The following is a 27,864-nucleotide window of genomic DNA, read 5'->3' on the forward strand; positions in this document are numbered from 1 at the left end:
CAGGATCTGGTCGTCAGGTTCAAACGTTCAGAAACCAAGTTATGTTGCAGAGCAACTAAGCCCGTGTGCCACAACTACTGAGCCTGCGCTCTAGAGCCCGCGTGCCACAACTATTGAAGCTGCTTGCCCTAGAGCCTGAGCACTGCAACCGCAACTACTGAGCCCATGCACCGCAACTACTGAAGCCCGCGCGCCTAGAGCCTGTGCTCCGCAACAAGAGAAGCCACCGCAATAAGAAGCCCGCGCACCGCAACGAAGAGTAGCCCCTGCCCTTGGCAACTAGAGAAAGCCTGCGTGCAGCAAGGAAAACCCAACGCAGCCAAAAATAAAAAACTAAAATTAAAAAAAAAGAGGAAAATCAACTTGTACTAACTAAATATATATAGGTTGACTCACAAATGGAAAATCAATTTATTAATTTATAGAAGCAGATCGACCTTTACTTATTTTTGTCCATTTGCTAGTTTTAAAAGGCTCATTGGTTTGATTCTGATTATAAAAATAATGCATGTTCATGACAGAAATTTTCAAAAAATCAGAAAATACGAAGAACAAAATGAAAATCTATAACACCCATAATAACACTTTACAACTATCTAAATCTGTGTGGATATAATTTTAGCACTATTGGGATCATACTATATATACTTTTGCATCTTACTTTCTCTTATGTTTATATGGTAAGCATTTGGGGAAAAGAAAAACCTGTAGGCCTTGTCATTTCTTACAATATATTTATTTTTACCACCCTGGGAACTACTTTTTTTACGGCGTCAAGGTCCATTACCAGAAGGTTGCTTTGGTGAACATGAAATCAGAGCAAAAATTAATAAATTAAAAATAAAGTAATTGTACGAACAATTGCATCCAGGCCAGGTTACCTGTACCATAGACCCCCGCTCCTTGCATCTTTATGTGTGTATCCGCAATGCCAAGAGGGAGCGCCGGGCCCCTGGGTAGGGGTTCGGGGCCCAGGGGACCGCAGGTGGAAGCCCAGGGTCAAGGCTATAAGCCAGGTGGGCCTGCGCGAAAGGCACTAGGATGTTGAGGCTTCGTCTGAGCTCACCGGTGTCCCGCAAGCATAAGCGAGTGGAGGTGTCCGAGGTCGGCCTCCTCGAAGCATCAGTGGTACCCCGTCCGTCTCCCGGTTTTCGCTGCGGCCCGCGGCCCTGGACCAGCCGCCCTGGGCGGGAGCAGCCGAGTATGGGAGGGCGAGGGAGGGCGGGGGAGGGCGGAGGACGGCAGTGACCTCGCGGGCGCAGAGGCTGCTACCTCCGCCCTTCGGGGCCCGGCGTGGATCTCGGGCTCCCCGCGGGCCCTCCCCCGCTGCCGCCCTCCGTCAGGAAGGCGGGCCTGGAACGGCCTTGTGGGCGCGGGCCTCACGGAGTGCCTCCGAGCCGCGCAATCGCTTTCAACGAAGATGGCGCGGGGGCGGGACACGTGACTTCAGGCTCCACCCCGGCCCCGCCTCCCGCGCTCACGGCACCGGGCGGGGGATGCTGGCAGCTAGCGGCCCGCGGGAACCATGCTCCGGGGGCTGGCGGGCACCTGGGCCGTGCTCGGCGCGCTGCTCTGGGGCTGTGGGCTGGCGCTGCTGCAGGGCGGGATGCTCTACCCCCAGGAGAGCCGGTCGCGGGAGCGCAAGGAGCTGGACGGCCTCTGGAGGTTCCGCGCCGACTTCTCCCAGAACCGGCGCCAGGGCTTCGAGCAGCAGTGGTACCGGACGCCGCTGCGGGAGGTGCGGGCTCTGGGGACGGGGACCAGGGCAGGGAAGCTCCTGGAAGCCGGGTCGGGGGTGTGGGGAGCCTTCCCCTGAGCCCTCGGAACTGCCGGCCAGGAGGAGGTTAAAGATGGACGGGCCTGTGGGGGCGTGGGGTCGACCCACCCGGAGAGTGACCGGGAACGAGCAAATGGGCGGGCCCGATGTCGGTGGGGGAGGCGGAGCCGGAACAGTGTCCCGGCACCGACCTGGGGGCGGGTGGCCGCGCAGGGGCAGGAGGGGAGGCTTTGGACCTCTTGGGGCCAGCTCTGCCCTGGCAGGAAGGACCTTGGGTTCCAAGGTTCAGGTAGAGGACGGGGCTTGGCATCCAGCCGAGGATCCCCCTCTAGGCCTCCCCTCTGACTTGGATCGTGTGGGCTGAGAACAGGAGCAGGGGCAGGCCTGTGTGCCCATCCGACACTCACCTCACTTAGATCCTCTTTTTAAAGTCTTTGCCGCCCAGCCCTCATCAGCGGAGGAAGAAAGGGGCGGGCGGGGGCTGGTGCCAGGCACTTCTTGCGCAACTCAGAGTTTCCTCAGCAAAGCGGCCTGTGCGCCCCGGCCAGCCTTCCTCCCTCCCTGGGGCAGTCAGTTGGTCATCTTCCTCTTAGTCAGGGTCTAGATTGACTTTGCAGATCCTTCTTGCCCTAGCCTGGTTGTGGCCATAGGCTCACCCCATTCCATGGAGACCCTGGTGCCTGCTGCCCGCTACCCTGAGAAAGAACTTATGGCCTCACCAGACCTTGGACACAAAGCATCCTAGCAGTTGGTCTCTCATCAGCAAGTTATCCATCCATTCATCCAATATTTGTTGAGTCCCTACTATGTGGCAGGGCTTGTGCCAGAAGCTGGGCAGACAGCTGTGAGGGACAGGAAATCCCTGCTTCCTTGGAGGTCACGTGTGTCTTCAGGAAGCTCTTCCCCAGGCTGCTTCGAGACTCACTGAGTTCTCTGCCCCACTCCTGCCTTGCCTTCTCCCTGAGGTGTTCAAGGGTGCGGAGGTTCAAGGGATTCCCCGCGGGGCTCAGATTCACCTGGTTCTGCCGGGACGTCCAGAGGTCGTATCTCAGGGGCCCTGGCCCCTAAGATAGTCCCCTGCCACGCTCCACGCTCTCTTCGTAGAGCTACTCACCTGGCAGCAGAGGCCTTGTTCACTCTTTCATTGCCAGCGCCTAAAACAGCATGTAGGTGTTCACTGTGCACCACTGAGTGAGTGCGTGCGTGCGTGACTGGGTCTGCTTCATGGAGTCGCGAAAATTAACTGAGTCCGTAAAAGACGTTGGTCGGTTGCTGGTGGGGTGGCCTGGAATCCGGGAGGGTCTGGGAGAAGTCATCTCGTCCAGCTTCTTCCTGTAAGTGGGGCTGCTGGGGAGGGCCCCTTAGCTTCCCAGGTGATCTGGCCCTGATTCCGGTCCTTGTCTCCTCAGTCGGGCCCCAGCCTGGACATGCCGGTTCCCTCCAGCTTCAACGACGTGGGCCAGGATGGGCGGCTGAGGAGCTTCGTCGGCTGGGTGTGGTATGAACGGGAGGCCGCCCTGCCCCAGCGATGGACCGAGGACCTGGGCACACGAGTGGTGCTGAGGATCGGCAGCGCCCACTACTACGCCATCGTGGTCAGTGCAGCGAGCGGCAGGCGGAGCGAGTAGGGTGCCTGGCTCCCAGCCGTCACCCGGCAGCCTGCCTCCTGCGGTGCCCGCGGGGTGGGGGGCACACTCATGCCCCGCACTGGGGTTTGTGCCCTGGGTGGGGAGGGTGGCCTCATCTATTCCCCCAGAGCTCCCTCCCTCCACCTCTGAGGCGGGTGGCAGCTGGCAGCCCGTCCCACCCGCTCCCCCAATACTGCACTTCTACGTGAGGGAGTGCCTGAGACGGCAGGGCCCCCTCCTCATATATCCCTGTGTCTGCAGTGGGTGAATGGGGTCCATGTGGCAGAGCACGAGGGGGGCCATCTCCCCTTCGAGGCTGACATCAGCAGGCTGGTCCAGAGTGGGCCCCTGTCCTCCTGCCGCATCACCATCGCCATCAACAACACGCTCTCCCCCAACACCCTGCCGCCAGGGACCATCCTCTACAAGACGGACACCTCCAAGTGAGCAGCACCTCGCCCCCCTCCCCGCTCTGCCCAGTGGTCTTCCCGTCAGGGGCAGGGTGGCCTTAATAGAGGTGAGGCCCTGGCTCCGGGAGGCCAGGGAGACGTGTGAGCTGAGGTCGAAGGACCCAGGGCAAGGCCACTGTCCTCCCATCCTAGGTACCCCAAGGGTTACTTTGTCCAGAACACAAACTTTGACTTCTTCAATTACGCGGGACTGCATCGGACTGTACTCCTCTACACCACGCCTACCGCCTACATCGATGACATCACCGTCGCCACCGACGTGGACCAAGACACTGGTGAGGCTCCTGGCAGGGTCTGCCGTCAGCCAGGCCCCCAGCGGCTTTGTTCCCTGTTTGGAAAGATCCCCTAGGAGAAAGACTGTCCCATCCACCTCAGCAGCTGGAATCCAGCCTGTCCGAGCTGGCAGGGACAGCGGAAATCACCCATCTGCTCTGACTTCACTTTGGGAGGAAGCGGGGCTTGCCTCAAATCATAGCTCGTGGTGAATAACAGCCCAGGATGCAGGAGAACCCCATGTCCCTTTCCCACTGTGTCGCCTTCACTTTATCTCCCCTCGCTGCAGATTAAGCTCAAAAAATTAAAGGCTGTCAGCTAGGGGCTCCTCAGAAAGGTGGCCTCAGGGCACTCTCATCTGTGTGACCCGAGGTCACATCCCTTCCTTTTCTCTCTTGTCTGATCTGTCTTGTCTCCTGCAGGGCTGGTGAATTACCAGATCGTTGTCCAGGGCAGTGAGCACTTCCAGCTGGAAGTGTGTCTTCTGGATGAGGAAGGCACGGTCGTGGCCAAGGGGACCGGGGGCCGGGGCCAGCTGCAGGTGCCCAGTGCCCACCTCTGGTGGCCGTACCTGATGCACGAGCACCCTGCCTACCTGTACTCGTTGGAGGTAATGGTGGTGAGGACTGGGCTGTGGGAGGCCTTTTCCCCCCATCTAGCAGCTCTGGCTTCAGCAGGCATGGTCCTCTGATCTTCCCAGTCAGTTGGATTGAAGAGTCCCCAGCCTGCTTTTTTCCAGCCCTTGGTGGGGAGGCCCAGTTTGAAGAGCAGGCCCCAGGGGCAGGGTGGGCAAAAGTTCCTTCTTTTTTAAATTTTGTATTTTTTTACATATTTATTGGAGTATAATTGCTTTACAATGGTGTGTCAGTTTCTGCTTTATAACAAAGTGAATCAGTTATACACATACATACGTCCCCATATCCCCTCCCTCTTGCATCTCCCTCCCTACCCTCCCTATCCCACCCCTCTAGGTGGTCACAAAGCACCGAGCTGATCTCCCAGTGCTATGCGGCTGCTTCCCACTTGCTATCTATTTTACATTTGGTAGTGTGTATGTGTCCATGCCACTCTCTCACTTTGTCGCAGCTTACCCTTCCGCCTCTCCGTGTCCTCAAGTCCATGCTCTAGTAGGTCTGCATAAAAGTTCCTTCTTGTTCATGGCGGATGCCTGTACTTCCTGCATCTCTCTACCTGCTGTTCCAGAGGTGGGCTGCCGTGGTTTGCAAGGGGCCATCCTGCCGAAGTGCGGGCTGCGTTGTGTTCAGGCCGTCCAGGATGCCTCATGCCCAGTGCTTGGCTTTTGCAGGTGAAGCTGACCGCACAGACGGCTGCTGGGTTTGTGTCTGACTTCTACACCCTGCCCGTGGGGATCCGCACCGTGGCTGTCACACAGAGCCAGTTCCTCATCAACGGGAAGCCTTTCTATTTCCACGGGGTCAACAAGCATGAGGATGCAGACGTGAGTTGGGGCTCCTGAGTCCCTGTGTGGGGCCATTTCTCGCCATCCCTTCCTCCGCATCCCTTGAAGTGGTTGAGGGCAGCTCAGAGCAGTTAAGCAAACCGCTCAAAACCACTGCCCGATGGGGCCTGTGCTTGGCCTGGATAGCGGGCTAACAGGGTGACTCTGAGGGGCCCAGCTCTAGTAGGAAGGGCATCTTCAACGGGGACAGGGGGCAGGGGCTCACTCTGCTGTACTGTCCCCTAGATCCGAGGGAAGGGCTTTGACTGGCCGCTGCTGGTGAAGGACTTCAACCTGCTTCGCTGGCTGGGCGCCAATGCCTTCCGCACCAGCCACTACCCCTACGCAGAGGAGGTGATGCAGCTCTGCGACCGCTATGGGATCGTGGTCATCGACGAGAGTCCCGGAGTGGGCATCGTGCTGGCGTGAGTGCCCGCCAGCCGCACAGCCCAGCCCGCACAGCTTGGCACCCTGTGACCTGCTCCCTTTCCTCCCCCCGCCCCGCAGCCAGAGCTACAGCAACGTGTCTCTGCAGCACCACCTGGAGGTGATGGAGGAGATGGTCCGCAGGGACAAGAATCACCCGTCTGTTGTGATGTGGTCTGTGGCCAACGAGCCCGCTTCCTTCTTGAAACCAGCTGGTTACTACTTTAAGTGAGTGCCCCTGCCTTCCCCGGGTCAGGGGTGAGACCTCAGCCCGCTGGCCCAGCTCAGCCTCGGCTGGTAGCTGCGGGAGAGCTGCAGTGGGCCCTGGGGTGGGCGTGGGCTGTGAGAGGGTCAGCACCTGCTCCCAGCCCAGGTGCATCCATACCTGGTCAGTTCAGGGGACCAAGTACCCACCCACCCAGATTGTGATTTCAACCCAGTGTCTCCTTGACACACCTGAAATGAAATCCAGAGTTAACCCGACCCACTTATACACATAACTTCTAATTAAGAAAGAAAAAAAAATAGTGACGTGGCCTAACCGTAGTATAAGGGAGTCATTTGTAAAATAACCCGTGAGTGCATGGGCCTGACTCCCCGGAAGATGCAGTGAAGGGGTTAGGAGCTTGCATCTAGATGTGGCATCTCCCTGAAAGCACAGCTACAGAAGCTGATGACGGGGGCTGGAAAGCATAGCTGGTGACTCTGATCCCGTGAGCAGCGTTTTCTTCGGTGCTGCCCTCTTCTAAAACACTGAGCCACCCCAGGTAAAGTTGCAACCAAAACCAAGTATAGTCTTCCCTCGATTTTTATGGTATCTCCGTTCCTGGGAAATTTAGTGCGTGTTAAAACCGCACAAAACCGCTTTGTGACGCTTCGGGTTCATCTGTAAAGGGGAATTAAGCTTCATAAAGCCGGCTTACCTAGGCATGTAATTATAAACAGGTTTGAAATGATGTGCGTGTTCTAACCATTCTAAGTTACATTGTTGACGGGACCAGGCCATCTAAAGTTCATGGTCCGCTCACTGAATGCCAGTAGCTCCCCCCACCCCCCAGGCATTGCTGTGGACAGAAATCCCACTTAGGGGTCATCTCCCCGCCCTGGGCTGGCTCCCCTCGGGGTGTTCCTTGGTTCCTTCTCTTTCTTAACGATCATGCAGTTGTAGTGTAGCCTGGAGAGGGGAATTATTTCACTTCCTGTGGAGGCAGCAGAGGCCATGGAAATACTCCCTGAGGCAGACACTGCCTGCATCCCAGTGTCCCAGATGGAGGCTCTGAGGAGTGGACCCACCCAGGTGAAGCTGAGCTCCGGACACACAGCCCCAGAGCACGTGGCACAGGGATGTTGAGCCAGGCTGGTGGACGGAATTTTTTCTGTGAACGTGAAAGGATGATAAGCTTCCAGGAGCAGGTGCCTGAGGTTTCCTGTGAACCTTTCTGGGAGGTGCGGAGAAGGAGAGGCTTGATTTGGGAGCAGTGGGGATGGGGCAGGATGTAAGTAGGGCTGCCTGGGCCGGAGGCGCTCGGCTGGGCTTTGAAGCTTCCCAGGTGACAGGCTGTTTCGGACAGTGGGTTAGGGACTTGCAGGTCGCAGGGCACTGTTCTGGCCTGTGGAAACCACAGCCTTCGAGTGAGAAGAGTTATAATGGGGGGGGGGGTGTCAAGGAAAAGAAAACCAGCTGTGAGGAAATAGAAGAGGAAAATAGGCTTAAACAGTGAGTGAGGGTGACCTGCGCTGGGGAGGCTGAGCCCTGACCACAGACCAGCCCCTCTGTTGGGAAGCATCCTCTCGCCACCCCTCCTTGGTTAGCAGGACTCAGTGTAAATGCCGTGTCTTCAGAGAGGCTGTGCTGACGGTCTGGTCTCGGGGATGTGCCGCCTTACGGTCTCATAGAACCCCGTGCTTCCCCTTCATCATTCCCGCCAGCGCTTGTAATTTGTTACATTCGCCCGTGTGGCTTCGCTCCATGGAGCTTCACGGCTGTTTAAGTTTCTAGTGAGTGCCCAGCGCACAGCCTGCCTCCCAGCCCCCGACTTATATGCTAAGTTAATATCCATCCTAATCCACACCCCGTCCTATTTTCAAGAGCTTCGCCAGAGATGCAGAGCCCAGCTTTTGGCAGTGCCCAGCCCAAGGACCTCTGCTCTGTGTCTCCCGCCCCTGGAGGATGGCCTCTCCTCTGGGAGGGGTGGGGGACTAGGAACTGGGGAGGGAGGAAGGAGGAAAGAATGATGTCAGGGAACGTGATGCCTAGAAGAATGTGTCTGCTTACCTGAAATACACTGGAAGGCAGGGAGGAAAGCGGTGTCTTGGGCGTCTTTTTGGCTGGGAAGATGAGAAGGAGAGGACGCGGGATGAGAGTCCTCCCTGGACTGACTGATGGTACTGTGTCTTCTGCCCTCCGTGGACAGGACGCTGATTGCCCACACCAAAGCCTTGGACCCCTCCCGGCCCGTGACCTTTGTGACCAACTCCAACTATGAAGCAGACCTGGGGGTGAGCCTGGGGGTGTCCATGCCACGTCTCCCCTCTGCCTGTCCTCTCATCCTGCCCGGATGCTTGCTGACATGAGCCGCTGGGAGGGACCACAGCAGCCCGTCCACCCATTTCCATAGATGGTCTTTAGGTTAAAGAGGACTGCCCGTTGACTTGCCAGGCAGTGTGGCTTCTTGAATCTAAGGAGGCTGGGCACAGGGAGGTCGAATTCATTCTCAGTTCAGACTCGTCAGTTTTTATGCACCTCAGTTTAATTTTATGCCCCTCAGTTTAATAGGCTCAGAAAAGGGTAGAGGTTTAAGAGAGCCTAAAGTCACTATCGTCCCGTTTCTCAAACCTGGCTGATCGTCAGAACCACTAAGGGAAGCTTTCTGAAAGTGTAGATATCTGGATTCTGAGATTCTGATTTAGTAAAGTCCAGGGTGGGAATCTGAGTTTTTAAAAAACTCCTCAGTGATTCCAGTCATCAACCCAGCTTTGGGAACCGGACTAGACTAGACTAGATCCAGGCCCTGGGATTGAGAATCAAAGGAACAGGCTCACACAGCCGGCCAGACCCCACGGCCACCCTCGCGGTCCCTGGGCGCAGCAGCCCCTCAGAAGCCGTGTTGAGTTGCACGGAAGCTGTAAAACTTGGGAGCGAGAAGATGCTCCTCCGCTAGAGAACTGAGGCCGGTACTTAAAAGTGCTCCAGAGAGAGAAATCATGTAAAGGAGAAAGAATGGATGAGAAAACCTATGCACAAGTATAAATTGTGAGCACTGTCATTTTGACATGGATGGGACAGTTTGTAGCCCTGGTGTTCCTGTGCCATCCCTCAACAACACCCCCTTGAAGGAGTGCGAAGACTGTGGTCAAATACCAGCGTGACACAGGCAGACCTGGACTTTCTCAGAGCCTAAGTGGTGTCCCTTCCCATTCTAGTGGGCAGGGGAGCCTCTGCCGGTCCCCCCAGAAGGTTGCCAGGCTCACCTGGTGGGGTGTGTGAGCCAGGGTCATGGTCACGTGCCCACCCAGAGGCACCACTTTCCACTTGCGCCTTTCCGCCACCAGTTCGGAAAGGTGCCGAGGTCACTTGGGAAAGATGGACCATGACAGTCACAGTGCAGACTTTGGAGGTGAGTGTGGGTTCAGGTGAGCTTTGCTGCCCACTGAGCACCACACTGTTCAGATTCGAGGCAGTCCCGCCCCATCATCTGGGCTACCCTCCTAGGAGGGAATTTTCCAGCCACTTTATGGCCCACAGTACTAGCTCAGGGAGGTGAATCAAGAGCCTTTGTGAGGAGAAAAACTGCCTTTGTCCCTTAGTTGGGAACACTTCTCTCAGGGCCAGGGGGACAGCCAGTGACAGGAGCACAACCTAAAGAGGAACATAGTCGGGTTGGGATGGGCCCTGGGCTCCCACTGGGACCAGCGCGCTGGGCACCCTCCCCTGAGCCCAGCTGCAGCCAGGTCGGGGGCACCAGCCCAGAGTTAAGAGACTTGTTCCATTCAGGTCTTTTCTAACCCCACGTCCTATACGTGTGAGCATCCAACTCATTTCTTTTTTTAAATTAATTTTATTTTTGGCTGTGTTGGGTCTTCGTTGCTGCACACGGGCTTTCTCTAGTTGCGGCGAGCGGGGGCTACTCTTCGTTGCGGTGCGCGGGCTTCCCATCGCAGTGGCTTCTCTTGTTGCGGAGCATGGGCTCTAGGCTCATGGGCTTCAGTGGTTGTGGCACGTGGGCTCAGTAGTTGTGGCTCGTGGGCTCTAGAGCGCAGGCTCAGTAGTTGTGGCACACGGACTTAGTTACTCCACAGCATGTGGGATCTTCCCAGACCAGGGCTCGAACCAGTGTACCCTGCATTGGCAGGCGGATTCTTAGCCACTGTGCCACCAGGGAAGTCCCCTAACTCATTTCTGTGTCCCCTTCTTACCTCCTGTGCCAGAAGTGCCGCCCCCCCGCCCAAGTGTAAGTCCGAACGCTATCCTACACTCTCCTGGTTCGTGAACACGTTTTAACACTCTTCCAGGTGCCTTATGTGGACGTCATCTGTGTAAACAGTTACTACTCCTGGTATCATGACTACGGGCACATGGAAGTGATTCAGCTGCAGCTGGCAACCCAGTTTGAGAGCTGGTATAAGACCTACCAGAAGCCAATTATTCAGAGCGAGTACGGAGCAGAAACCATCACAGGGTTTCACGAGGTAAGTAGTGTAGACATTTGAGTTATTTTTTCACTGTCTTGGACAGTGATGTCATTCACTGCCCCAGGCTAGAAAGGTGCCTCCTTCCCGGTCCCTCACTTGTCCTGATGACCTCCTATAGCTCACCAGGCTCACCTTAACCTACCCCTCCACATGGCTGCCCTGGACTCAGCCTCTGCCTCACTTGAGTGGTCCTCAGACAGCCTCCCACTAGCTGGCCAAATGGTCTTTGGAACAAATCCAAACCTTGTGAGTCCTGTCACTGGCTTCTCCTGGCCCACAGGACGAAGCCCTAATCTGTGGTCAGGGCTGTCAACATCCTTTGCCCTGTGCCATCTCCCAGGTTTTCATCCTCCTCTGCCTTCAGTCCTGGACCCTGGCCTGTTTTCACTGTGCTCACTGGCTTCTGCTCTGGCTTGGCCTGTTCCTTCTACCTAGAATGCCCTTCTTAGCACCATAATCATCAACTAATGGATTCTGTTTGTTTTTTTTTTAAGGGATTATTTATTTATTTATTTATTTGTGTATTTATGTATATGTATTTATTTATTTTTGGCTGCATTGGGTCTTCGTTGCGCCGCGGGCTTTCTCTAGTTGTGGCAAGCGGGGGCTACTCTGTTGCAGTGCACGGGCTTCTCATTGTGATGGCTTCTCTTGTTGTGGGGCACGGGCTCTAGGCACGCAGGCTCAGTAGTTGTGGCGTGTGGGCTCAGTAGTTGTGGCTTGCGGGCTCTAGAGCACAGGCTCAGTAGTTTTGGCGCACGGGCTTAGTAGCTCCGCAGCATGTGGGATCTTCCCGGACCAGGGCTCGAACCCGTGTCTCCTGCATTGGCAGGCAGATTCCTAACCACTGCACCACCAGGGAAGCCCAACTAATGGATTCTTACTCAGCATTCGAGCCTCAGCTTAGGTGGCCCCTCTTTGGTGAGGTTTACTCCACCTGCCCGGGCAGAGGAAACTCTTCCCCCTGCTCCGTCTCTGTCTCAGCATTTCTCACTGTGCACTGTCATGATCTCTTTGGCTCTCTCCTTGACCACACCGAGGGCTCCAGGAGGGAGACTAAATCCTATTTGTCGTTGCTTCCCAAGCACTCAGCAGGGTCCGGCACACAGCAGGTGCTAAATGATACTTGTTAAGGGAAATGAGTGAGATCTTGGAGCAAGATTTTGGTTTTTTGGGGAGTTTTTTTTTGGCTGTGTTGCACGGCATGCAGAATCTTAGTTCCTCGACCAGGGATTGAACCCACACCCCCTGCATTGGAAGCGTGGAGTCTCAACCACTGGACCACCAGGGAAGTTGTTGGAGCAAGGTTTAATCACTAGCTTTTTCTCCTTGTTTTGTCCATTTCCTCACCAAAGATAGGCTGTTTTGTGGGGATTGTTTTCATGTGGATTCTTGAACCCCAGCCAGCCGACACCTGTCACAACGGCTGGGGTTCCTTGTTGACACATTTCTTCATTTGCTGATCCTCAGTAGGTTGAACAGTAACCCAAATGGACTCCCTTATTCTGTTCACACCCTTAAATTCATCTTGCCTACACAGAGTGCCACTTGGACAGACTGCTAATGTAGGGGGAAGTATCTTATGAAGACAAAGTACATACATTTGTCCTTCCTCTTTGAAAAGGTGACCAACTCTGAATTTTTAACAAATTCTGAAAAGGACTTCCCTGGTGGTCCAGTGGTTAAGACTTCCCCTTCCAATATAGGGGGTGTGGGTTCGATCCCTGGTCCGGGAGCTAAGATCCCACATGCCTCCCGGCCAAGAAACCAAAACATAAAACAGAAGCAATATTGTAACAAATTCAATAAAGATTTTTTTTTTAAAAAAGGAAATTCTGAAAGAGTCTGGGTCAGCACTCTCTGATCGTGCCTTTGTGGTGATGGAAATGTTCTAGACCTGCACCGTCCAGAACGGGAGCCACTGCCACGTGTGACTTTTGAGGACTTGGAACGTGACTAGCGTGACTGATGTAGTTTAAAGTAGTTTTATATTTAAATAACCTCTTGTGGCTAGCGTTAGACAAGGCAGGGTCATTTCCATTAAAACACAGAAGGAACTCGACATCTTGCCCTGCCCTCAAATTCTGCTTTGGAACTGCAACAAAACAGGGCTCAGTGGCACAGTCGTATCTTCGGTGTATATTAGCTTCCACTGTTGTCGTTCTGTATCTTTTTTTTTTTGGCTGTGCCACGAGGCATACAGTATCTTAGTTCCCCGACCAGGGATCGAACCTGTGCCCCCTGCAGTGGTGCAGTGGAAGCACAGTATCTTAACCACTGGACTGCCAGGGAAGTCCCTGTAATAGCATTTTTTTCCTATAATAGCATTTATATTTATTTATTTATTTATTTTGGCTGCGCCAGGTCCTAGTTGTGGCACTCGGGATCCTCGCTGCGGCACACAGGATCTTTAGTTGTGGCATACGGGATCTAGTTCCCTGACCCTATCTTTCTAGTTTGTCACTTTGTCTCCAATGCCTGCCATATAAGCAGATACTAAATAATTATTTGTTGAATGGATGAATGGGCTAAACAGCAGCTACTTACCCAGAAGAGATACAGGAGAATCTGAGGCGAGTTAAATCTGAGTCACTCTAGTTCTCAAGTTATGCACTGGCAGCTACTTCAAACTTGGGTTTTAAACTTATTATCCAGAGACATACTTTTTCTCCTAGTGTAGTTCAGCTTTAAGACTGCACTGGGGAATAGAGATGTTAAAGATAAAGCAAATATTAAATTCTGTTTATGGGAATTCCCTGGTGGTCCAGTGGTTAGGACTTGGCACTTTCACTGCCGAGGGCCCCAGTTCAATCCCTGGTCAGGGAACTAAGATCCTGCGTGACAGGCAGTGTGGCCAAAAAAACCCAGTTACTAATTAAGGTTTTTTTTTTTTTTTTTTTACCCTGGGCTGTGTCATACCCTGGCTGTGTCCCTACACCAGCAGCAGCAAGTCCTGCAGTCACTATAGCCCACCATGAGGACAGATATTTTGGTCATCACGTGGATCTTTATTTTTATCTAACATTTACAGTCCTGCTTGTTCTGAGTCCTAAATTCTCTTTGCCTTGACTTCCAGGACCCACCTCTGATGTTCAGTGAAGAGTACCAGAAAGGCCTGCTTGAGCAGTATCACGTGGTTCTGGATCAAAAACGAAAAGAATATGTGGTTGGAGAGCTCATCTGGAATTTTGCTGATTTTATGACTGACCAATGTAAGTGGCAGTTCGGTGAATGGAATGTACCGCTTCTCCTTTTTTCAGGTTGGCATTTTAGTTCAGGACGTTTGGTTGTAAGAACCCTGGAAACGAGAAGGGGGAAAGCTGATGTAATCAATGCAGGCTACATAGAGGATTCCCTAGGAGAAGTAAGTTGCTTTTAGCAAGCAGCCATCACCTGCTGGCTGCCTAAATCATTTTAAAGTAAACAAGCAAATGGGAGAGGCTACCGTCTCAAGGCAGAGGTGGCTAGCTTACCTCTGTGTTTCACCACAGTATGAGGAAAAAGTGGACCTCGTACTGGATTTATTTGTGGGATATACTCATTATTCCAGAATAAGGTACAAAGCCCGAGGAACTTCAGATATTTCAGTCTGTTTTATATTTTTCACTTATAAAAGGCAAGTTTGCCAAATACAGGTTAAGTGTCAAAAGGTTTTGAGTGTGGGAGTGTTTAAAAGCCTTCAAGGTGAATACGACCTGTACTTTCTCACGTGGGGATAATGAGGGCTACTTCACAAAAGTTCCAAATGAGTTTCCCATTTCTTTCTACCCCTCTAGGTAACTAGCTTCTTGATATACCATAAACTTAGGATAGCAATCTGGGGAAGAAGGGAAGGATTTGGTAGTAGTGGGAATTACATTACATTACTTAGGGGGAAAGACAGGTTTTTAGAAGGTTAAAGTTTTGTTTTGTTTTGATATATTTTTATTTATTTATTTGGTTGCACCGGGTCTCAGTTGTGGCAGGCAGGCTCCTTTGTTGCAGCTTGCTGGCTCCTTAGTTGTGGCATGCGAACTCTTAGTTGCAGCATGCATGTGGGATCTAGTTCCCTGACCCGGCATCAAACCCGGGCCCCCTGCATTGGGAGCATGGAGTCTTAACCACTGTGCCACGAGGGAAGTCCCTAGAAGATTAAGGTTTAATTAAAAATCCGAATGGGAGAGGTGAAGAAAAAAAGAGACAGCATGAGCCTCCACTCTGCTTTTGGCAAACGAGATTAACAGCTCCTGGAAATAAGCTTGGATGGAAGTCTAGTTTTGTGACTAGGTGCACTGCTTCGCGTAGTAAGGAATTAGCTGTGTGACCTTGTACAAGGTACCTACCTTTTCACAAGCCTGTAAAGTGGGGCTAACGCCTACCACCTTGCAGGTTGACACAGGGATTCCATTTGACGAAGCGCTTGGCACAGTGCCTGGTGTTTGCTTTTCGTGGAAGAAATTATTGTTGTCTTGAGCTTTACAGTGGGAAAGACCTGCTTTCCATTTAACAGAAGCGGTGGTTTCTCTAGGAGATGGAGGGGTTCGCTGGGAGTGTAGCTGCTCCTTTCCCAGCTCCAGCTCTGGCGGACTTGCCACCAGGGGTGGGGACCCAGCTGAAAGTCTGCCCAGCGGGACTTTAAAATCTACGAGTAGCTCCCTCTTAGGCGCCTGTGACTGGTCAAGTCTCTGGCTCCCACTAGCACAGTTGTCTCCTCAGATAGGCACAAGCCTTTCCAAGGGGAACTCTGTCTCAGCCCTGCTCCAGTTACCAGGCAGGTGGGTACCCATAATGTCTTAAACCTTATTTTGCAAGTAAAAGATAAATAATTTTGGATTATTTCCCTAACAGAAGAAAAATTAACACACCAGGGAGCTAAGTGTTTTTGGGGAGCAGTGGTATTTAAATCTTTAACCCGTTAAGGAGCCACTTCATCAGATACCACTTCAGACCAAGCATCTCTAAACCATGAGGACCTCTCTGTTTACTGCCCAGCTTGGCTCCAGGCTGGTTGTGATTTGGCCCATCAGAAGTCATCTGAAATACCTTTTGCCTTGTTTTTAGCACCACAGAGGCCGATAGGGAATAGAAAAGGGATCTTCACTCGTCAGAGACAACCGAAAAGTGCAGCATTCCTGTTGCGAGAGAGATACTGGAAACTTGCCAATGAAACCAAGTGCCACCGGTCAGCTGTGAAGTCACAGTGCGTGGGAAACAGCCCGTTTACTTTTTAAGCAAGAACTACCTCTCTGCTGACAAGGGCTCTGTCAGCCCCTCCTTCCCAAGTAGGGGGCGACTTCCACAGGACACAGAGCAAGCACTTCCTGGACTGTGCATGGCAGACCGGGAAGTTTTCTGGTCTGGATTTTGTGGTCATTTGCTAGAAGGGAACGTTAGAGGTGAAAATAAAGGCTTTTGTAGTATGAGAGTAAAGAGTGGGCTTAAAAGCGACCATCCATAAATTCAATGATCTGTACTGCTGAAGCATCGGAAATGGTTCTTCTGTGTCAGGCTGTTTTCATGGCCTTAACCGAGTACGGAGTCTTGAGAAACCTCTGCTTCAGCACTCGCCACAGTCAGAGTCGCTGGTTACAGACTGTGTGCTGCCACAGGAACAGCCCTGCCGCTTTAGGGCCACCTGTGCTCAGATGCCACCTGTGCTTTAGGCCGGCCTTGACTTGAGTGGGTGACGGTAAAAGACAAGTGCTAGTAACTCCACAGATAAGCCGAAGTCCCAGCACATTCACAGAAAGTAGTATCACGCTGGAATAATGCACAAGGTCGACGTACCAGTTTCCAGAGTTAAGCTGACACGTAAGCATAAGAAAGGTAAGAGTTGAGGAATGTCAGAATTGGAAGGGAGCTGAGAGGTTACCAGTTCTTCTGGGACATTCTTCCAACCTCAGCCATAGTTTTTTCTGGACTGGGAGGGATAGATGGGCGTAGAAGCCCACTGGGCCATCACAGCTGACTCCAGTGAATGTGATGAGGCCTCTTTAAACGGGCTGGGCCTGCAGACAAGTAGGACAGGCTTTTGTACCTCTGGGTGACGCCACCCGCTCTGCTCCTGAGGATGGTCTTTCCTTATGGAATCTTTCCTCCTCCTCCTCCTCTTCCACAGGCTCCATTAAGGCAAGTAAGGCATATTGTAAGAGTTCAGTGTTCATCTATCTTGGTTTAAAGCTGAAAGCTTTGGAAAAATACTGTCCAATCAAATAGAAGACCATGAAACAATACAATTCTTAATACAGAGCTTGATCCACTTCACTTGCGGAGGATTTCACATCTCAGCACATGCCCTTTTTTACCCTTCCTTTCCAAGCTCCGTGAAAGGAACAGTACAGATAATTTAACCTCATTTTAGTGGCCGTCTTTAGACCATTTTTAAGAAATGAGAGTATAGTCAGTTCAAATAATAAGTTAGGAATTCTAGTGGTTACATATTTCTTTCATTACCACTAAACTTAAGTCCCTTGGAGTAATCAAGTTTTGTGTTCCAGTTTAATGTCAAGGAATAATATATAAAACTCTTTACTTGACAAACATTAAAAAAAATTAAACATCACAAACACATTTAAATGTTTTACAAATTAGAGGTAAGGTCCATTTCTTAAGTCCTAAGGTTCTAACACAGGGCACATTTGTTCTATTCAATAAAATATGGCTAACTGCATTTCAAATGGAATCATCTTTCTTACAGATGTTAACTTTTTAGATTATAACAGTGGAGTGTTCGAGATGAGCTAAAGTAAAGCAGTGGAAAAACAGCTGATTAATACATTCTATGTGCTTACAGGACTGTAAGCAGTAACATCTTTTTCATTAATTCTTGACAACCACATACATCATAAATCAACAGGAATTCCAAGAACTAGAATCTCTGAGAATTCTGCTTATGTCTTCTCTAAGTTACATATAATTTAAGAGAAGAATCAACTCAGTACACCTGTAGAAATACATTCTACAGTACACCTGTAGAAATACCTGTAGAAATACATTTCAGTACACGTAGAAATGAAGCTACAGAAACAATTTCAAGAATAATTTATAAGACTGAATTCATTTCTGCTTCTTTTTTGAAATGCAATACTGCAGTATAAGAATGAGGGCAGCACAACTTCCACAGGTAACTTCTACATTTATTTTATACCAAAAAGTTATGTGCAACAAATAAACATTCTTACATATTTACATTTGTTTTTACCAGTTAGCAAAACTGTGTCCTAAATCTCTGATAAAGAATATTTCTATCTATGTTAAAGGGGAAATCTGCCCAGTGAACTCCATTTTAAATGAATGTTTACTCTGGAGCTTAAAGCACTAGTAATAAATATTTTTGATGGAACGTACTATACAGATCATACACCTAATACTTAGGCCATGCTTAATAGTTTTATAACAAAACATTTCACCTTTTCTGGGCTAATTTGTCTAAAAAAATGTTTAACCAAGTAGCCTGGACTCCTACCCCCGCCCCCTTTGATTTATTGAAGGGTCGCTCTCACAAATTAGGAATCATAAGTGCTGCCTAAAATATCTGAATAGAAATGTTTCCCCAGTGCTTGCCTGTTGGGGAGAAATACACGACGACAAAGACTGAATATCAGGTATTCCTTCCCAAATAGGTTACCAAAAATAATAGTGGGTTTCTTGTTGGCATTTATTCAATACTGATTTTTCAGGACAAGATCTGTCAGCATTCATTGGTGTCAAGCTTTGCTGAAGACAACTTTGCACTTTTGCTGATAGTCTTAAAAATAAATGAAATACAAGAAAACTAAAGCCAACTAACAGTTTTAATTTCACTGTAGTCTTGGTCCTGTATCCTACCTAGTAGGTCCAAGGATCTCTTGTACCAAATGATAGATCTTTGTCTCTTTGTAAGAAAATAGTCAATGCTTTCAACATCCTTAGAAGTAATGGATTTAAGGAGAGGCCCTATACATCAAGTAAAAGTAATTCCTGGCACACAGCTAGTTAAACCTGAGTTATTTCACCAGACGTTTACCCTCACTGATAGCAACTAGCTGCAATGAAAAATACCAAATCCTCCAAACCACCTAGATTCCCTAGAATTTATCATCTAACTACAACTTCTCTTATTTCTTCAAATGATAGGACTGTCAAATAGATAAGAGGCTTCGTTGTTACAAATCATTTTGAAAACCAAGAAGCAGAAATGCAATTTCTTCCCTAATCTGTTCTTCCACATTGGTGGCTAATAATGTTGCAGTGTTTAAATATTCTGTCTAAAATAGTCAAATTAGGGGGCTTCCCTGGTGGCGCAGTGGTTGAGAGTCCGCCTGCCGATGCGGGGGACGCGGGTTCGTGCCCCGGTTCGGGAAGATCCCACATGCCGCGGAGCGGCTGGGCCCGTGAGCCATGGCCGCTGAGCCTGCGCGTCCGGAGCCTGTGCTCCGCAACGGGAGAGGCCACAGCAGTGAGAGGCCTGCGTACCGCAAAAAAAAAAAAAAAAAAAAAAGTCAAAATAGCCCTCAGATTTTATAACATGGGGTTTTCCCCCTCTTCTGGGGTGTAATTGAGGATGTAGAGGGAAGCCTAAATTCTTCCCGTGCAAAAATACCAAATCACACGCATGGGGGAGGGGGGGCGCGGGGGACGGGGGCGGGTCCTTTGCTTACAGCGAAACAGGCGTCACCGCGCTGGTATTTCAGGCAGCACATGGTCATCACCCAGTGAAAAGGAGGATATTAATTCTGGGGTCATAGGAATGTGGCAACAATTTTTCTACAACTGAAACAGTGGTTTACCCAAGGCTTAGAAAAGCAAAGGAAAAACTCGAAGGGTCTGGCTGAACACTAACGTTCTCTCATGTAAGAGTTGAAGATGTTCGCAAGAACGCAACATCAAGACAAGCTTTAACTCTACTCTAACTGATTGATACAAAATATGGTGAAAAACAATTTTAAATTGGTACACGAGGAACTTGTTTAGCACGACCAGAGTTATATATACCACGAAGTCTTCACCGTGAAGCCAGTTCCACTCTAGCGGAGAAAAGAGAAGCAGTAAACTGCTGGGTAGACGGGAAGCACTGCTACAAGACGACCTCGTTGCACGGTTTTCCAGCATTAGGACTTGTTTCTCCATAAATATCAGACATCTAATCAATGCTTTCTAGAGTTCTTTAACTATAGAAACAAGAACAATACATAGATAATATTGAAATATTCACATTCTTGGGAGAACATAAGCCTTGATGAAATCTGAATTAAGCTATCTTTTACAAAACTGGTTTAAACTGGTTGAAAGTACATTACAACTCAGATTTTATACCTGCCTTGGGCCAGAATACACTGCATCAATTATGACAGTTAGTTGGAAACTGCTGAACAGTTGCTGACTCTGCACGTTACAGTTTACAGAGCAGAGCCTGTCCCCTCCCTTCAAAAGAAGGCAAATAAAGCACTCAAAAGTTACCCGGTCTCTTTTTAACATAATGATGAATGGAATTGGAGGCAAAAACATGGCTACTACTTCTCAATCTAAGGAATAAAATGATCATACGGAACCTTTCTATAGAATGCAAGTTTTCTACTTCATGCTAAGAAAGGAAGGAAGGACACTTCTGCCCAAGTTCAACACACAAAATATTTGGTTTGAGATTTAAGACAGAAGGCACTTTTAACAATCTGATATAAGATGTTAACCATAGAAACATACTGTCACTATTTCATTTGGGTTTATTCAGATCACTTTCACAAACTCTGCATTAGAAAGAGTACTGTATTTCACCTTGAGATATTTCTACCTTTAGTACTCCTCTCCCAGTTAAGCAAACTGAGCAGCATGTCAGCCCTAAAGTTTACAAATCCAGTATCTGACTCTAAAACAATTAAACTAGACGTCTGGTTAATTAGTGTAGAAAGAAGCAGGGAAAACACTACAGAGCTACCCAAGAGCAATCCTGCTCTGGAGCGACTGGGCTTCTACTGATGATTTCAAAATCAATACTGTTTGGTTGACTGGCACCAATGTTAAGGAAAATTATCTGCATGAAAATTCAACTGTTGTAAGAGATTTTACCTAAAAATGCCATATTAATATTTCCAGCTTTTCTCCAAAGAAATCTACCCATTTTCCCATCTTTAGTATCCTGAAGCCCTTGGACTTGAAAGTCTGGTCACATGACTCATTCTGTAAGGTTATAATTGATCCAGTTTTATGACTAGGTACAAGCTTGACTTGAATGTCCAAATTTAGTTTCCTCCTTTCAGAGGAAGGAGATGAAAGGGAACCAATCACCCTATTATTTTTGCTGTCAATGCTAGACCCACAGCTCTCAGTGCTTTTCACAAGATGCTCTGTATGGACTTACTATTTTCACTATTTCTTCAGTCAACGTTGAGCTGACATTTCTTCATTGCTACACTTCAACTAAACTGTACAGTAAGTTCTGCAGGGATGGATCCAATAGTTCTACCTTTATTTACAAATATCACATGAATGGATTCTAGTTGAATCTACATGTTTAAATCCATCAGCTAAAAACATTACATATTGTAAACATGGCAATATTTAATACAGTATCTATTCTAAAATATTTTCATGTCATGATCACATTTGTTATAGCTGAAATGTAATTTATACACATTAGAGAATTACTAGCAATGGTTGCTCACTTTACAATTGAGGGAAGGAGGCTAGGGCTACATTTATTATTTCAGAAACATCTCCAAAGTAAAGTTAAAGCTTGTCTTTGATTGGCTCGGCGTATCCTCTTTTTTTTTTTTTTTTTGTATCCATATTTAAAATGAAGATTGACACAGAAAATAGCTAGAGCTCCTTCTAATTTACAGGATTTTAAAAAATCAGTTTAAGATTCTTAGGGAAAGTGTCTGTTGTGAAGAATTAAAAAAAAAAAAACAACAACAACCAAACTGCTGCAAAATAAACTTAATGGAAAAAGGGACTTCAGACTGTCAGTTAAGAGTTCGTCAGGTGGTTAGTCCTGCTTGGGCTGCAGTTGCCGTTTCCAGGCCTCATTCAAGTAAACTAGTCGTTTGTAGTTGATGATAAGAAGAATGAAGTTCAGCACATATGTGATGACGCAGATTATGCAAAACTCCTTCAGCACAAAGTACAGGATGTAGGCCAGGTACAAAGACCCCACTACAGACATGATGGAGGATGTCATGAGGATTAAAGCTGCAACTGCACTTGCTGTCAGGCCTGCAAGAGAAAGAGACACTTGGCTCAATCAGACCTTGACACTGGAGAGAGAGTTTCTGAGTTAAAAGGTAACATTTTGTGATTTGCTGCAGTGTTGGAATACTGATCTTACAACAAAACATTCTGAAATTGGAGGACAAAAACTACAGGTCTATTTTGTTAAGATTATGCAGGTTGACTCTGCACATAGGATACCAGTTTTATAGCTGCAATATTTTTGACTTGTCAATATTCTAGATGAAATATTAACTTATTTCATAAACCAGCCTCAGTTAAGGCACACAAAGAAAATATGCAGTCTCTCAATCACATTATGCAATGAGCAGATTTGTAAAACTGACAGCCCTACCTCCTCTAATGAATAAAATAACACGAGGACCACAAGCTTCTCATCCAAGCAGGACACATTTGATGAGACCCTCCCCCTGACCTTTTCACTATAGGTAGAATCCCCACCTGTGGAAAGTAAAATTTGCTTTCCCATGTTTAGACAAAAAAAAAAAAAAACATAATAAGAGATGATTACACCAACATGCTGCTGAAGAAAAAAAAATCATGATAAACATTTCAGAAAGGGCTCACCCTGGGGCATAACAGAAACCGCATTTGGCCAGTTGGCCACATGTGGGTCAAACCAGATCAAGTTATGTGTGCTAAGCTTGGTTCTCAAGACAAAGGCTTGCCTGAATTCTTGATGCTACCTGACATCTTCACATGTATTGTTTTGTAATTTCCTGTAGCCAACAGTATTGAAAACGTGCATTTATTTTCAAGGACAGAGGAGACAGCAGAGCATATTAAACTACCTATACCCTCCTACCCAGCAAGTAATGGATAAGGATCACGGAAACAGGAAAAAATAAGAATAGGTGGTAGTGGTTTGAAGAGGTTAATTAAGAAGCTGAAATCCCTGCTGCAAGTAGAATGAGAAGTTGCCTGTGGACTGCAGCTTGGCCATGGGGGCCGACTTGCCCCAACACCAGTCAGTACTAGAGAACATGATGCTTTAACAAGGCTCTTTAAGACTAAGATGCTGTTGCATTACTTATGCCACCTGCTTTTGTAAATAAAGATTTATCGTAACCCAGCCACGCTTATTCATGTATGTAATGTCCATGGCTGCTTTTGCACTAGAGTGGCAGAGTTGAGCAGTTGCAACAGTCAGAAAAGCCTAAATTATTTCCTATCTGGCCCTTTACTAAAAAACATAGTTTGCTGACCTCATCTGTGCTAACATCTAAAACCTCAGAAATTAATGCTGTCAGGGACTTCCCTGGCGGTCCAGTGGTTAAGACTCCGCACTTCCACTGCAGGGGGTGCGGATTCGACCGCCGGTTGGGGAACTAACTAAGGTCCCACATGCCGTGTCGTATGGCCAAAAACTGAAAAAAAGAAAAAAAGAAAAAATTAGTGCTGTCACCTTAATTTTATCTAAGAAATTTCATTTCAAAATGATATGGGCGAGTTATTTACTCTCTCTCTGCAACTCTTTTCCTTAACTGTAAAACTGTGATGATAATCATGACTGCCTCCAAAGACTGTTGTGCAGATTAAAAGAGCTAATTCCCTGGCAGTCCAGTGGTTAGGACTCGGCACTTTCACTGTGGTGACTTGGGTTCAATCCCTGGTCAGGGAACTAAGATCCCGCAAGCTGAGAGGCGCGGCCAAAAACAAAACAAAACCAAAAAAGGCTGTATCTAGAACAACTTAGAAGGAAGTGAAGAGGATGTGCTCTGGAAAACAATGTTTGAGGAGTTCAAATGTGCCACAGTGGTAAAGACACTGACACTAAAAATGCATGTGAATGCATAAAATGTGAATAGAAAAGATACATATGGGGACTTCCCTGGTGGTGCAGTGGTTAAGAATCCACCTGCCACTGCAGGGGACACGGGTTCGAGCCCTGGTCCGGGAATATCCCACATGCCGCGGAGCAACTAAGCCTGTGTGCCACAACTACTGAGCCTGCGCTCTAAAGCCCGCAAGCCACAACTACTGAAGCCCGCGTGCCTAGAGCCTGTGCTCCCCAATAAGAGAAGCCACCGTAATGAGAAGTCTACGCACCGCAACGAAGAGTGGCCCCCGCTCGCCACAACTAGAGAAAGCCCGCGCGCAGCAATGAAGACCCAACGCAGCCAAAAACAAATAAATAAAAATAAATTTAAAAATAAATTTATAAAGATGCATATGATACACATGATTTAAAATGTGTATATAATGAAATTAACAAATTAAATATTGTAAACAAATTTGTTCAACCCCTATCTCCAAGAATTAACACAGTCAAAGCTTTTCTTAGGTTATTTTAATTTGGGCTTATACTTTATATTCTTCAGAAATCCAAACAAAACAATTAAATGGAATAAAAGTGAAAGTCTCCACCCCAGCCCCCAACCACACCATTTTCTGTGCATTTACATGCATATATATAAACATATATTTATCCTACATCTATTATACCACAACTTGCTTTTTTCACTAAACTATGTCTATATCTTCCAGGGTTTGTACACCTACTTTTCCCTTCAATGGCTACATAGTATTTTCTAGTACGCTTGTAACCTAATTTATTCAACCATTACGTTTTGCTAAGCTACTTCCAGTTTTTTGCTATTTTAAACTGTACTGCTGTGAATATTCTTGTGCGTATTTTCATATTTCTGCAGGATATACAGATATGGAATTGGGCAAACATGACGGGAGTATTGAGAAAAATTGATACACAATTTGCCTTGTAATAAATCTACTGCACCTAGACAGAAGACCTGGCAGATAACAGGATAAAATATTAACAACTGAAATGCAAGGACAAAAAAGGATAGATTTAACTCTAAAAGTATGAAAACTCTTGTACAATCAGAACTCACGAAACTGACATTAAAAAGGCTAAAGAATGGGTAAAATGTCTGTAACAAATATGAAGTGTACTATTATCAGGATCCCAATAACTAAATTGGCAATAAAAGTAAAAAGTACAGTAAAATTAAAATAATGGCTACTAATATGTAACTGCTGAATTAGAAATTTTACAGAAAAAACTTTAAAAAATGAGGATAGATGAAGCTTTGGGGAAACCTGACAACTGAGGGAAAAGCAGTTTGGTTATACTTATTAAAATCCATACCAAAAAAAAATCTTTGTTTGTTGATTCTTTCATCCTACAGTTAGATATTTATTTTGCAGAAATAATTCAAAGAGGGAAGGGGGTATGAGAAGGGGACTTTAAACAAAGTTGATCAGTGTAGTGTTATTTAGGATATTAAAAAATCTGAAGCCTTGATGTTCACAATAATAAAACACTTAAGAGGATAGACAATATAAGAGAGTTCACATAAAATTAAGCGAAAAAAATAGACTACAATGGCAATAGTGGCTATGTAAAGGTGATGGAATTATGACTGAATATCATATACCATTAATGTTTTCTCAATGCATAATATTTTAAAATAGCTACAGAGTATACAAAATAACAAGGGAAAAGGTTTCCAGGGCAAACTGTTTGGAGTAATAATTTCCCTGAATGGGACTTGTTTTTCTAGGCATTATGGGATGCTGCTATCCCTGATTAAACACCAACAGATACCACGTTCAGCATGAGCTTTGTCAAAATCTTAGTGAACCAAGTTTTCACAACACCAAAATGTGTTACAAACCAGTTGTTCTATCACTAACATATGCTTTTATTTAATATAAAGACACATCAGGGCAAAGACACAAAGTACTAAATGAAATATAACGAACTTATTTTTGTATTTTGCTGTAAAATACTTACCAAGTAATAACTGTAGTATATAAAATATAAGTCCAAAGACACTGTTTGGCTGGTTTAATACACCATCCTTTCCAAAAATGGAACCCAAAAGACCAAATCCTCGACCCCATCTGTAAAATAAAGAAAACCAGTAACCCTATACTTGAGTTTTCCTATTTTAAAAAACGTAGAATTATCTGAGCATATCATGCCCACATACCCATCTGAATCTCTAAATTGCCCATTTCTATATAGTCTCTTTTCCTGACAGCATTAGTATTTGCAGAGGAAGGGCTCTTTCGATGTAAGCCAGGGTCTCTTAGCAGCAGCACCACTGACATGCTGGACTAAACGCTTCTTTGTGGTGGGGGGCTATTCAGTGCCTTACAAGATGTTCAGCAGTATCCGTGGCCTCCACCCGCCTGCCAGCTGTGCCTCCCAAAATGTCATCAGCCATTGCCAAATGTCCCCTGGGGGCAAAATCACCACCAGTTAAAAGTCACTGATGTAAGCTCTCCTAACATAGACCATAATGTTGCTTCCTGACCGGGACATGCATGAGGAAACATATCCTGGGAACATACATTTAAATGTATGATAGAATATCAGAAACTTAAAGTCTTTCCCTAGAATCTTATCTCAAGAGTAAAAAGTTGATACATTATTTGCCCCATTAGTTTTTATTTGCAGTTTAACTGAAAATGTTGCATTTGACTTTACATTTTCAGAATCTTATTTTCTTATTAAAAATTAAATTCTGATTTAATAAAATTTGATACAAATATCAAACTAACATTTACTTTGGATAAAAACCTTTGATAATAACTTTAACTCTGAATGAAAGTGCTTTTTAAAATACCAAAAAGAAAATGTTTTCAGTCTGTAGCAAATTACTCAATAAAATCTAAACTTGGGTTCTGAAGACAAACTACCTGAAAATAAGGATAAATAAGTGATTCCTTACTAGTCACACGACTTTAGTGTCTAAGAAAGAGAGTGAAATCTCTTCATAATGATGATGTTGGGAGATAACCCTAGTTTTACAAGCAAGTGAGAACCATGAAGATTGTTATTATACAATTATATGCGTCAAGGAACGCAAAATAATCTCGATCATATGTGTTTATTCTTTTACACATCAAATACGCATTGAGTGTGTTCCAGGTGCAGACAGTGGGTCAGGTGCTGACTTGTCCCGAGTGAACAAGTCAAAGTGGTGCCCTTGTGGGGCTCATATTCCATTTAGGGAAAAGTAATAGACAAGTAAATGACTAACTTATCTTCAGAAATGGATGCACTATTAACAGATACACAGGAAAGTTGAAAAGGTGGGTTATTCTACATCAGAGCTTTTGAAAATTTTAAACTGCATGCAATCACCTTGGAGTTTTGTTAAAATGCAGATTTTACTGCAGCTGGTCTGTGGTGGGGTGTAGGACTGCATTTCCAAACAAAACAAAACAAAATGCTCCCATGTGATGCTCATGCTTCTGGTCTGAGGACCACACTCTGCACCACTGCTCTAGACGGAGAAGGGGTGGAAGGAGCTACTCCAGCTAGATGGTCAGGGAAGGCCTTTTGCAGGAATTAAATCCTGAAGAAATCCTGAAGCAGTTAATCTCATGAGGAATGCCAAGTACAAAGGCCTGGAAAGAGCTATGAGTGTGTAAAAGAAGACCATCAAGGCTGACACTGATGAGGGAGAGTGGCAAGAGAATGAGGCACCGTTCCATCATTTATATAATTTATAGCCTTGTTTGTAGGCCATGATGAAGAGTTTGAATTCTATCCTAACCGCAATGGGAAGGCAGTCAGTGGCTTTTAAACAGGAGAGTAATATAAGCTTATTTATGATCACTCTTGACTATTGTGTAAAGACCAAACTGCAGGAGGGCAGGGACAAACTATGCAATCACACTTTGAAGCCCTAGTCATCTGAAGTAGGAATTCAAATGTAAATCGCCAACTTTGGCAATGGAAATAACTGGGCATAGTGCCAGAATTATCATACATAAACAGAATTTTTATATTCTAAGCATTGGTCTATGCCTAATTATTCACATAGGATCCTGTGGATATTTTCCTTGAAAGCAAAGCAGTAATCCATAGAATGAATGCATCATTTTATCAAAGTAATACATGCATAAGGTTTAAAAATCAAGTAACACTAAAAGCCTTATAAAACAAAATAGAGATATTTCCTACCCCAGGCCTCTCCA

At 47.0% G+C, this 27,864-nt stretch overlaps 2 protein-coding genes across 5 annotated transcripts in view; one reads left to right on the forward strand and one right to left on the reverse strand.

Moving 5' to 3' along the window:
• Positions 1-1,497: 1,497 nt before the first annotated feature.
• Positions 1,498-25,017, forward strand: GUSB (glucuronidase beta). Of its 3 annotated transcripts, none has more exons than XM_082858157.1 (12): positions 1,498-1,738; positions 3,187-3,372; positions 3,667-3,848; positions 4,008-4,150; positions 4,571-4,758; positions 5,455-5,607; positions 5,854-6,032; positions 6,115-6,261; positions 8,448-8,532; positions 10,546-10,722; positions 13,802-13,937; positions 24,561-25,017. In XM_082858157.1, coding segments are annotated over exons 1-12 (1,791 nt in total). In that variant the 5' UTR covers positions 1,498-1,525; the 3' UTR covers positions 24,563-25,017. The 3 variants fall into 3 exon arrangements, with proteins under 3 accessions (XP_082714283.1, XP_082714282.1, XP_082714284.1); XM_082858156.1 differs by lacking the exon at positions 24,561-25,017 and adding an exon at positions 15,766-17,707; XM_082858158.1 differs by lacking the exons at positions 1,498-1,738; positions 3,667-3,848; positions 4,008-4,150; positions 24,561-25,017 and adding an exon at positions 15,766-17,707 and having other exon boundaries at positions 3,198-3,372.
• VKORC1L1 (vitamin K epoxide reductase complex subunit 1 like 1) overlaps positions 17,824-27,864 on the reverse strand; it is a 61,220-nt gene continuing 51,179 nt past the window's right edge. For both annotated transcript variants that reach the window (XM_082858160.1, XM_082858159.1), the window contains exons 2-3: positions 25,667-25,776; positions 17,824-21,894 (exon numbers count right to left, since the gene is read on the reverse strand). In XM_082858160.1, coding sequence (XP_082714286.1) covers positions 21,668-21,894; positions 25,667-25,776 — 337 coding nt within the window. In that variant the 3' untranslated portion in view covers positions 17,824-21,667. The remainder of the gene's footprint in view (positions 21,895-25,666; positions 25,777-27,864) is intronic.

The sequence above is a fragment of the Leucopleurus acutus genome (assembly GCF_964270905.1).
Source record: "Leucopleurus acutus genome assembly, chromosome: 16".
In the NCBI taxonomy this organism is placed as follows: domain Eukaryota; kingdom Metazoa; phylum Chordata; class Mammalia; order Artiodactyla; family Delphinidae; genus Leucopleurus; species Leucopleurus acutus.

Coding starts and splice junctions, on each gene's coding strand:
- GUSB (XM_082858156.1), top strand. CDS start 1,526: ATGCTCCGGGGGCTGGCGGGCACCTGGGCCGTGCTCGGCGCGCTGCTC. Junction 1,739..3,186: donor ACCGGACGCCGCTGCGGGAG/GTGCGGGCTCTG, acceptor TTGTCTCCTCAG/TCGGGCCCCAGCCTGGACAT. Junction 8,533..10,545: donor ACTATGAAGCAGACCTGGGG/GTGAGCCTGGGG, acceptor ACACTCTTCCAG/GTGCCTTATGTGGACGTCAT.